The 12,500-nt window shown below is 44.1% G+C and overlaps 1 protein-coding gene across 4 annotated transcripts in view; it reads right to left on the reverse strand.

Moving 5' to 3' along the window:
- anks1b (ankyrin repeat and sterile alpha motif domain containing 1B) overlaps positions 1-12,500 on the reverse strand; it is a 263,977-nt gene that overhangs the window by 128,570 nt on the left and 122,907 nt on the right. For all 4 annotated transcript variants that reach the window (XM_042078680.1, XM_042078677.1, XM_042078676.1 and 1 more), the window contains one exon: positions 1-23. This exon is cut by the window's left edge and continues 131 nt beyond it. In XM_042078680.1, coding sequence (XP_041934614.1) covers positions 1-23 — 23 coding nt within the window. The remainder of the gene's footprint in view (positions 24-12,500) is intronic.

Below are 12,500 nucleotides of genomic sequence, written 5' to 3' on the forward strand. Positions count from 1 at the left end.
ATCTCGCCAGACCGCTTGGAATCCTGAGAGAAGAGAAGGAGAACAACAGAGAGAGAGAGAGAGAGAGAGAAAATGTTGAATAAGAGAGAATCTAACAAACTCTTGTAACTTTGTTAAAGGTGCCATGTGTAATGTCCGGCAAAAAATCAATTCATACTCCACATTCCATAAAAGATGGGGGCAGTATACCTCCAGAAAGTGAGTTGGTCTACCCTAGAGTAACAACCGAGACACGTGTATTGCAGTTTGGCTGGCGGTTATGTTGCCCGCATACCGCCTCCCGTGGCCGAAACTGGTATTATGACACCTGTCGGGCTGTGGCTAGTAATTTAGCATGCTAATTCAGGTTGATATCTCTGTTGCACTATAAATTGTCATTTTTTTAATGACATCATCACCCTTATTTCTTCTCATTCTTTTGATACGTGTAGCTCATTTTTTAGATATTTTTACCTCAATTCTTACACATGGCACCTTTAACGATTACCCAGGATGGCTTGATCAGCACAGTTGACAACTCAACTATAACTGAGGCAAGACCTTTAGTATCCAGAGTCAGACTACAGGGGCCATCCAACAAACTACAATTGTTCTGGCCAACTTTGTAATAAGCATGCTTCTGAAAGTTGAACTTAAAGTTCACTTAATAAATCGTTACCTTCCTAAAATAATGGTATTTTTTTCCAGGTTTTTCAGAAAACACAAAAAGTTAACCAAAAATTGAATGATGATGATTTAGGCAAAACAAATATTTTTTGTCAAAAAATGACTTATGCCATTATTTTAGGAAGGTGACGAAATAATAAGTAAATGTTATTAAAGGGGGGAAAGTACATTATTGGCTATACATTTATCACCACTCAAGTACTAAGAACAAAAATTTGAAGATGTCATTCTTGTAAGTGTGACCAACACTTCTGAATTCTGTGTGATGACTGGAGGAACAAGACATAGAGGACCAGTGGCAGATAAATAAGTCTGCTAGGAATTGCCAGAATATCCGTGCAGAACCGAAACAATATTTCCTGTCACATGGTTGGCTGATGACAGCTGTGGATGCAGGTGTTCATGTGGTGGAGTGTATCACACATTCCCAGCATGCCTGGCCCCAAACAACCCTCACACACAATCCCACACACACTAGTTACCTCTGATGACTTACAGAGGCCAATTATGGGACAGTCCCCACTGGGGCAACTCTCGGGGTCAAGCGGCTTGCTTCCAGGCAGGCTACACCAGGCACGTACCGCAAGCGCTCCGTTCGAGGAGCGTAAAAAAATGTTTTAGAAGACTGGTCTGATTTTTTTTTTACTGCCATACCCACCGCTATGACGTCTAATGTAGCCAGTTCCATTAGTTATAGTGGACGCTAATTGTTGCAGCATACGCTACGCGAATGGAACACTTCAGTTGCGTGCCTGGTGGCAGCAAGGAACCAAACCCACGAGTCTCTGGCTTGAAACTTGCTTGGAAGAGTTCCCAAACCACTATACCATCACTATTCCTCGTACACTAATGCACTGCACTACAGCCAGTCACGGAAGGCAGGGTGTGCCAATGGCTTCAAAGCACAAACTGAAAAGTGATTGATAATGACTGACTGACTATTATTGTGTTACATGCTCCAAATTATTATTATTATTATTAAATTAACTGGCAATAAATACACTGACATATACCGATGCAATTAAAAGTTGGTTCCCTTTCAGGAACAACATTACCATTTTGGGTATTGTCATTATGGCTCATTATGGTGACCATAGATAGACATTAATATTTATTTGAGAACAGAGAGATGGATTAAATAGTTTAATAGATTAGCAGCAAATTACAACAATTCATATTCCACTGTCTGTACGTGGACACGTGCCTGTCTAAACACATCTATCAGCGTTGGCTATGTCCAACTCGCAAACAAACCTGATTCAACTCAAAATGAACTCCCAACCGGACACATCTTTGATGTGGATGACAAATCTAATGGTCAAGAGAGGCAAAATGAGAATTCTGGGATAGCCATGCAGACTCATCGTCCAAGCGCTCACAAGAGGAATGATGGCTACCAGGAGACCCTGAGCTGACCTGCACTGCACAATGCAGGTGTGCTCGGCTTGACAATGTTGATGAAGACTTGTACTCCACAAACAGAAAAGTAAATGGACCCTTGAGACTGTGGCGCTTAGGCTCTGGACCCCATGCTTTCATACTAAGTCTTTAACCCCGCGTCACTTGGGAATCATTCGTGAGTGGTCTGGAATGATTAAAAAAAAAGACGCTGATGATAAATCAGGTTCAAGGTCACTATGTCTATGAAAGAGGACGCGTTTGGGAGTTGGTGAAGAAACAGGGAATTTACATTTAAATTAATAGACTCGCCATGAGCAACAAAGAGGAAGCAGTGAGCGATGAAGTCAGAGGTGGTGAAGTCAGAGGTGAGTCTTTTTCTGTCTGTGTGGAAATGAGGGTCAACCTCTGTGAAAACTACTTCATCATCACAATCATATGCAACCCCATGCCTACGTGCCACTGTAGCCATGACAACACCATGGCAACGTGGGTGGGGCAGTGACCATCGCTCACCGTGGGGCCAAGCAGCCTGCCGCTCGGTTGCCATCGGTGGCGTCATATTCATATCCTGTGTGCACCCCCCCTCACCACCCCTACCACACCCCACCCCAGCATCTGGCAATTATTCTTCCTGTCAGACCAAGAATACTACATTACCCAGAAAGCACCAGACCATCCATCAGGCACTGCACACGGGTGGCATGAAGGCATTCATCTAAGAAGCTGATGGAGCCATCACTCTGTGAGACTTAATTACATGCAGATGTGGTAGATCAGCGCTTTGTTAAGAGCCAATTAACGAGAAAGAGAGATGATCTAGGTTGGGAGACAGTGGACAGAGACTGGAACATGGAAGCAAAGAAGCCATTCACAGTCACAGAAGGAGGTTGCATGGTTGTCATTACCCACTGAAAAGACCATACATCAGAAGCAGATGAAGGGAGAGAGAGAAGGGGAGAGAGAGAGAGAGAGAGAGAGAGAGAGAGAGAACATGATGGCCAGCAGTTATTAGCCCAAACTGCTGATATTGCTGATAGTGTTGTCTCCACGCAGAGTCAACCTGTGCCCCTGTGATTTCACATAGCACGCTTCATTACATTTCCACTCACACCACAAAGGAATCGGCTTGCTGAGCTGTGTGTGTGTGTGTGTGTGTGTGTGTGTGTGTGTGTGTGTGTGTGTGTGTGTGTGTGTGTGTGTGTGTGTGTGTGTGTGTGCGTGCGTGTGTGCGTGCGTGTGTATATGAGGGATATATATAGAGAAAGATGAAGAAAGAAAAAAGAAAATGTGTGTATGTCTGTGTGTGTGTGTCTGTGTGTGTGTGTGTGTGTGTGTGTGTGTGTGTGTGTGTGTGTGTGTGTCTAGGCATTCAATTCAAACAGAGACGGCTGTGATTCACTGATCACACTGGGCCAGGAGAGTCCTGGAAGCAGTACGGTAACAAAGATATAGAACACGTTTATTACACAGACAGAGAGGGGGGATGCACACCATTGTGTCTGAGAAAGAGAGCAGAGAAGAAGAAAGAGGAGAGAGTGAGAGAAAGAGGGAGAGATAGAGACAGAGAGGAGAGAGTGAGAGAAAGAAAGAGATAGATAGATAGAGAGAGACAGAGAGAGAGAGAGAGAGAGAGAGAGAGAGAGAGAGAGAGAATGAAGTGCTTGCATTCTCTGGAGAGTATCCGTCTGTAGCAGTGAACACGTCCACAGGAAAAGCGTCTCCATTTTGCTTTTATCTGTCCAGCTCATCTGTTTCAATTGCACTCCTCCTTCTCACATACTGTCTCTTTTCTGGCCCCTTCCGTCCCCACACACACTGTGTCCCGTCCAATAAGCTGTACACAGTTCCAAACAAACTCTCTCTCTGTCTCCTTACATCTCTCTCTCCCTCTCTCCCTCTCTCTCTCTTTATCACTGCTCTCTTTCATTTTTCTGAGTTCCTTTCATTCCTTCCAGTCTCTCTCTCTCTCTCCCTCTCACACACTCTCTCTCCCTCTCTCTCTCTCTCTCTCTCTCTCTGTCTTTCTCCTAGGCCTGTAAGTGAACAACAACTCTGTTCTTTTTGCTATCTCTTCTGCAGCACCATGGAGCTTGAAATCAGAAAGAAAAGCATGGAGTCCCTCCAAGCCTACAGCCTGTGCAAACGACCATGTTCCAGAGATATGGACATAGAAGGCTTTTCACAGAGAGCAAGAGAGAGACCGAAACAGAAAGAAAGGATGAGTGAAAGATGGAGAAAGAGAACAGAGAGGGAGGAGAGCGAGCGAGAGAAAAGAATGGGGAAGAGAAAGAGAGGGAATTCAGCTGGATCAAAGTCATCGGATGCGCTGAAAGTTACTTGTGCAGCAAGACTGTCAATGGCGCTTTGGTCTGCGGAGCTGAAAGTCACATGCTGAATTGAAGCAGAGAGGAGAGGAGATGAGTTGGGTTTTAGCGTAGCCTAGCAGTGACAAGGCAAGCCAGGAAGGAAATGGAGCACAGTGGGTTTGAATCAGGGACATCCTCTGGCAGACACACACACACACACACACACAGAACAATTCAGGAAAATCCTTCACTGGTTAGATAGTGTGGCTACGGAGGACTACTCCTATAAACCAAGATAAGACCTGTGTGTGTGTGTGTGTGTGTGTGTGTGTGTGTGTGTGTGTGTGTGTGTGTGTGTGTTGAGCGGGAAAGTGATTTATTCTCCTATTCTCCTGCAGCCCTCTGTAAAGCACTGGAGAGTAAATTAAAACTTCAGCAACTCTTGCTAAAGACCACTTTAAACACACACACACACACACACACACACCCACACCCACACCCACACCCACACCCACACACACACACACACACACACACCCACACACACACACACACACACTATGTGCAGAGAATTTGTTCATGTAAATCAAACACGTCAACATTTAAAACCCTCAAAAGATTACTTTCACAATCACATTCACACATTCAGCTTCTCAAACAAATACACCAGCTTTGTTGATGTTCACACAAACACACAAGCACAAACAACAACAACAACAACAACAGCAGCAGCAATATCATCTAATATGTCTATCCCCACTCAAGCCCGTACGGAGATAAAGTCTTGGCCTTTACCTGCCACTCTGGAGTGCTGTTTGTCGGTTAAATGTGTCCGTCTGGCTCCTCTGGTCAAGTTCACAAACTTTCAGAGTCCAACTGTCCCACAACTCTCCCTCCTCCCTCTCTCCCTCTCTCTGTATCTCTCCTCCTCCCTCGTTTCCGTCCGCAGAGATAGCGTGTTCACTGAGACAGGGACTCTGTGTGTGTGTTTGTGTGTGTGTGTGTGTGTGTGTGTGTGTGTCTCAGGCAGGAAGACGTCAGACAAACACCGGTCTCTCCAGCGTGAGCTAATTAGCTGCTTCTCTGCTACAAATTCACACACGTGCACGTACACAACCGTGAACCACACACACTTACTTACACACACACACACACACACACACTCAGAGTCTGGGGCGGGCACCAGAATAGGAAGTGTACTGTTGAGGTGTGAGAGGTACGACCTAGCAGCAGTCGCAGAGTCCAACGCACATGACTCAATAATCACACACACACACACACACACACACACACACACACACACACACACACACACACACACTGCACCAAAGGACCTTTTTCTCTCTCTCTCTATTCCACACGCTCTTGTTGTTCACTACAGTACATCAGTATTTACTTATTTCCTCTTTCAATCGCTCATTCTATCTTTCTCATTCTTAGCCTTTGCTTTTCTCTTTTGCTCTTTCTTGTATGCTCACACACACACACACACACACACACACACACACACACACACACACACACACACACACACACACACACACACTTTTTTTCTTAATCTAATTGTTCTCTGTTCAAACCCATGCTGTTCAACTCTCTTCCCCCCGTCTTCCCCCTTGGTCTGTTTTCTTCTCCTCTACCCACCATGATCCTCCTTTCCTTTCTGCTTCTTTCCTCCGTTAGCCCCCACCCACCCCAGCCTCTGTGCTGTCTGTCCATTCTGCTCCGTTTTCCTCTGTTTTCAGCCCTGTTTCCCTCTATTTAGCCGCCTCCCGTCCTCTACGGACCCACTCCCTCTTTTCTCTCTCTTCCCCCCCTTTCTTTTTCTTCTCTCTTTCTTCCCCCTCTCTCTCTCTCTCTCTCCCTGGTGGCCGGACTGGGTCGGGTTGTATCTGATCTGAATGGGCCGCTGTAATTTGCTGGCATTTCCTCATAAAGGCTATTTGATTAGAGCTCAGCAACAGGGGTGACAGAGAGAGGCAGGGATCCAGAACACAGACTCCTCTTTGAGCTGCTTCTTCTCTCTCTCTCTCTCTCTCTCTCTCTCTCTCTCTCCCTCATCTGAAAATCTTATGTGCTAAAAATGAGGGCCTAGAAATGGACATTACAGCTATGATTAACAGATGACATGGCTCTGTTTTGAGGGGAGGTGGGGTGTGTGAGGTGAGATATACTGTAGCCACCATTAATGACCCATAATGACTTCAGCTTGTGTTTAATTGGTGATGTAGGCTGATGAAGTCTCTCTTGTTCTACCACTCCACCTCCAGCCTCTCTCTCTCTCTCTCTCTCCCTGTTTTTATTGTGTTTTGGTCTCATTTGGTCTCTATTTCTCCTTGAGTAAAATGAGTGGAGTCTATTAGTTAATAAATTAATGACATGGAGAGAGAGAGAGAGAAAGAAAGAGAGAGAGAGAGAAAGAGAGAGAATCCCTCTGTTCTGTTCCTCAGAGGGAAATTAATCCCCTTCAGTCAGCGGTCTACTGGACACAGTGAGCAGAAAGTGACCTAGATTAAGTCCTCCAGCAGACTAAACTCCTCCAGGGAACTTGCAGAAGAAAACAGCCTTGATGAAAAGCATGACTAACGTGTTTGCCAATAAAACTCAGCTGTGTGGAGTTGGACTTCCAAACACGACTGTACTGGAATGTGACAAGGAGCTTAGGAGTGAACAAAAAAACTTTGAGGAGAAAATACTTTATGCTCAAATAAGTTGATTCAGCACGTCTGATATACACCACAGATTACTTGCTCCACCTTTGATTTCACTTAGAAAGTTCATTAAGAGTGGAACAGAATGCTAAACATTCAGTCCTTGCCATCTCTATGAAGACATTTTAAGCATACTAAATATCTGACCCTGTCCTCTCCATGGAGATATTATAAGCATACTAAATATCGGAACCTGCCCACTCCATACAGTGATTCTAAGTATCCGAACCTGTCCTCTCTATCCAGTGAGAGTATAAGCATACAAAATATCAGAATGTGGTCTCTCTCTGGGGAGATATTAACTTCCCAGTTATATTATGTTATAAAGCATGCAAGATATGCCTTACCTACATTCTCAGGAAAGTGAGAGAGAGATAGAGAGAACAAGAGAGAGAGAGAAAGAGAAAGAAAGCGAGAGAGAGAAAGAGAGAGAGACAGTTTCTAAACATGCAGGGCCTGCATCACTCTCTATCATTACTGTATACATACTCACAACCTGCTCTCTACATGCTATACCTCTGCAGTACTAAATATGGGATTGCATAATGTAAGATATCTATACAATACAATATGTGCATACATGTGTATACCAGCTGATGATCATTTAATTCCTGTGTGTGTGTGTGTGTGTGTGTGTGTGTGTGTGGATATACAGAATGTGGGCTGGAGAATATGTGCATAAGAAAAAAATGAGTCAATGTGTATATTGTATATGTTAGTGTACTGTATGTGTGATAGAGTGAGTGAAAGAGAGAAAGAGAGAGAGAGAGAGTCACTGATACCAGACAGAGAACAACCTTAACCAGGTACAGACTAAACAATCACAGTCTGGCTATGGAGAAGGGCCGACACTGGCAAACCTGGCTGCCCAGTGAAGACAGGCTGTAAACCAACTGCAACCAATGTGCCATAGGAACAGAGCTTCACTTTTTGGCTGATTGCTGCCAATGGAAAGATATACAAGATCAATTATTTCCTAAATTCAGATAGATTGCACCCAGACCTTCAAAACTCCAAGTGCTATTGGATACATCTATACTGATGCTGTCTAACTCGGTCACTGGCTGTAGTGCATGACTGTAGCTTTCAGCTAGGAGAAGATGTCGTCAGGTGGCGTCCAACTTCCACGGGGTGTTTCGACCCTGAACCACAACACCCTCCAGTTGGCGGGTCGGAAGTGGTGGCCAGTCACTGCCCATCTGCTCCTGGCCCCCCAGCTCAAGAGAGAGAGAGAGAGAGGGAAGAAAGAGAGAAGAAAAAGAGAGGGGGGGAAGAGAGAGAGAAAAGAGGGAGAGAGGACTCCTCCTCCTTCTACTCCAGAGCCAGCAAGACGCTCTTCCTCTTCCTCTCCCTTCCTGCTATACACAGAGCTACAGTATGAGTGTCTTCCACACAGACTGCGCCGGGAAACCCCTACACCCGACCTCAACCGGGAATAGCCAGTTCTGCCACCCTTTGGCTCTGCACTGCTCAACGAGGTCCCATCCACACCATTACTCGCACACACACACTGCCGTTGCAGTAATGTATGATGCATGATGTTTTGTTTTCTTTCTTTACATACAGTACTACTGCTATGTATGCTTTGGCAATACCAATTGTGTTTTTGTCATGCCAATAAAGCTGAATTGAATTGAATTGAATTGAGAGAGAGAGAGAGAGAGAGAGTTTTCATTGTGAGAGAAAGAGAGAAAGAGAGAGCGAGAGAGAGAGAGAGAGTTCTCATTCTGAGAGATAGAGAGAGAGAGATAACATACATAGATACAGAACCTTTCGAATTGATTACAAATTGGCACCATATTTAAATGAAATTAAAAACCATCGTCATAGAAAACTCCTGTCAAAGTATCGACTGAGTGATCATTCCCTTGCAATAGAAAAGGGTAGACACCGCCAAACCTGGATAGCTCGTGAAGATCGAATATGTAAATTCTGTAATACTGGAGTAGTAGAGGACGAATGCCACTTCCTCACAGAATGTCCCAATTATCAACACTTTAAGAGCTATATTCTACCCACAAATTGAAATCACTTGTCCCGGCTTTATGACTGCCACCAATGAACAAAAACTACAATTCCTCCTGGGAGAAATAGATAAATGTGCCCACTTAGCATACCAATATTTACAGTCCTGCCACATTTTAAGAGAAAACTTCACATAGAAAAAGTGCATACAGTATATAGTTTTTGTTAAATAGTTTTATATAGACTATTGTTTAAGTTTAAGTTAAGCTTACTTAAGATCAATTTCTTTATTTATTCTATGTTGCTATAAGTTTCCTTTTATATTAATCTTACATAACTCTAAAAATAAGTACAAATTTATGTTAAGTTTCCTTTCTGTTACAAATCGTAAATTACAAATCGTAAATTACTTTAGATACAGTTTTTTTTTTTTAAAATAAGTTTCCTTTAGATTTCGATTTAAGAATACATGTTTAAGTTTCCTTTAAACCTGGATTTAGCTACTATTTTTTTTTTAAACATAAGTTTTCTTTCTTTTAGTTTAGTATTATAAGTTTCCTTTCTTTGACCCCCCTTAAAACAAATATTGTATCTGTTTGTATTGTCATGTTACTGCTTTGGCAACACTATTTTCTGAGTCATGCCAATAAAGCACATTTGAATTTGATAAAGAGAGAGAGAGTTGTCATTCTGTGCAGAAGTTGGATTCCCCTGTCTGACCCCCACACTCTGAGTGATGGCATTGAAATAGATAGACGGATGGACGCCAGGGAGAGAGTGTTGACACCACGCTGGGACTGTTTGGGCTTCTCTAGGTGCCCGACCGGGCAGAACGTCAACAACTTCGCTCCCCGCTCGGCTTGACGGCGGTGTTGGCACACACTGCCCGCGGTTACTCCGTCAGCCCAAACCAGGGCTGCCGGCGGACGGGCATGAAGGCGTAGCCATGGTAACTGCTTGAGTCATCCTGGCGCCAAGTGCCTAGCAGCTTCTGGGAGTGAAATATCAAGGACTGCATCATCATTACATCTCTTTCTCTCCTGCCCCTCCTCCCTCAATACTGTTACAGATGGCATCCAGCTCTCCTCCATCACACACACACACACACACACACACACACACACACACACACACACACACACACACACACACACACACACACAGAGATACTTAGACACCACAGTCATAGACACATACACATGATTCCGTACATTTGTACATTCAAAGGCAGGGTTTCCAAGGCAAGACTTCCTGTATGCGTAAATATGTATGGCATCAGGTATATCTGAGTGTGTCGCATCCATGTGTGCGTGTGCACACAATGAGACAGATTTCAACATGATGTTTATAAATGGGCTGGTATACATCATATATGTTTGTGTCTGTGTGTATGGGACAGACATAGATAGAATGTGCATGTTTGTGTGTGTGTGTGTGTGTGTGTGTGTGTGTGTGTGTGTGTGTGTGTGTGTGTGTGTGTGTGTCTGTGTGTATTTACGTGCACCCAATCCAAATATATCCGCTAAAACATAAAGAATCTTTTATAGTGGTGACACCTTGTGTCAGCACAGTAGTGGGTGGCCATTTGGCTTCAGGCTCTTTTACAAGCCACTCTCACCCAGCCAGACGACAGGTACACACACACACACACACGCACACACACACGCACACGCACACGCACACGCACACGCACACGCACACGCACACACACACACACACACAGGCAGCCTGCCATAATATCATAAGAAATGGGGAGTTTGCCTTTGAGCTCATCTATAAACCATGCCCACTGTAGAAGATTCTTATTCGCCAGTATCTGTTTGGAGTGATTTATCACATTGAAACACACATACAGACAGACAAAATAGCCTGAGCCTTTAAATCACACACACAAACACACACACACACACACACACACACACACACACACACACACACACACACACACACACACACACACACACACACACACACACACACACAAACACACACACACACACACACACACACAAAACAGCCTGAGCCTTTAAATCACAGCAGTGTGGGGAGTGACTCGTAACTCATTTGAGAATCCGCACCGACCTCGCGCACATCACCCATTTAGGCCCATTTTGGCAGGCCAACGACATTACACATGAGAAACTACATTACCCAGGAACATTAGAGGTGAAATATGACTAAATGCAGCACAATCAGGGGAGCAGAGCTGCATGTGTGGAGAGGAGATGCCACACACACTAAATTAGCATGTGAACACAAACAGCGTAGAGAACAAACTGCTTTCCACAGGAAGATTAACAACAGTGACTTATCTGCATACTGAATGGGGCTTTGTGTGTGTGTGTGTGTGTGTGTGTGTGTGTGTGTGTGTGTGTGTGTGTTTGTGTGTGTGTGTGTGTGTGTGTGTGTTTGTTTATGGGTGTGTGTCCTCTGCAGAGATTAGAAAAAAAATTCATGGTGAAATATGAATTATACACACAACAAATAAGAATTACACACACACTCAAACACACACAGACACACACACAGAAACACACACACACACACACACACACACACACACACACACACATACCTATAAATACCAGCAGTGAACACATTATGCATGCGGCATGTATCCCTCATAAATACGACCTTGCGATACATACGGAATGGAAATGGTGGTGTGCGTGATAGATTCTCCCTATGCTTTACTGACTGCCACTGCCTAAGGGCCCGTCCACACGGAGACGCTTTTTAGGTTAAACGCAGAGGTTTTGCTTCGTCTTGGCCGAGCGTCCAAACGAATCCTGTAAACGCACTGTCCGAAACTGCACTTTTCTGAAACCTGGTCCCAGAGTGGAGAAATCTGAAACCGTAGCCCGTTTGAATTCGTTTAGACAGCGAAACCGCACATCCTGCTTGCGTATCGATGATGTCATCGCCACACCTCAGCTGCCCTGGACTTGCACTTATAGTATTGCCTAACAATACTATATCATAATACCTATGATTACACTCCGTAAGATAAATATCACAACTGGTGCTGCGCAGCGCCGATAGCTTATGACTTGGTGGACTGAACACTGTTTTTTCCCGGTGTTTTTTTAATGCATTCTAGCTACTGTCAGTGACGTGAGAGAACTTAAGTTATTAGGAAAGTGCGGTGTAAGTTTAGGCTACATTAATGTCTTACAACATATATACATGCATTCACAGTCGAGTGAAATCAGATATAAGCATACAAAGACGCTTAGAACTCACGTTAAACCGATGGTAGCACACTGAATGCAAATGCGCGATTTGATGCAGGCAAACGTATTGACTGTTACTAACGAAGGTTTTATAGCAATATTATAAATGTGGCGACAGAATAGCCTAGAACTTGGGTAACCCTTGCGTTTAGTAGCCTAATTGCGGTGATAGCCAAAACTAATGTGAATCACGGACTATCCTACAACCAAAGAAAGTA

This window comes from Alosa sapidissima, chromosome 22 (assembly GCF_018492685.1).
Source record: "Alosa sapidissima isolate fAloSap1 chromosome 22, fAloSap1.pri, whole genome shotgun sequence".
NCBI classification, from domain to species: Eukaryota; Metazoa; Chordata; class Actinopteri; order Clupeiformes; family Clupeidae; genus Alosa; species Alosa sapidissima.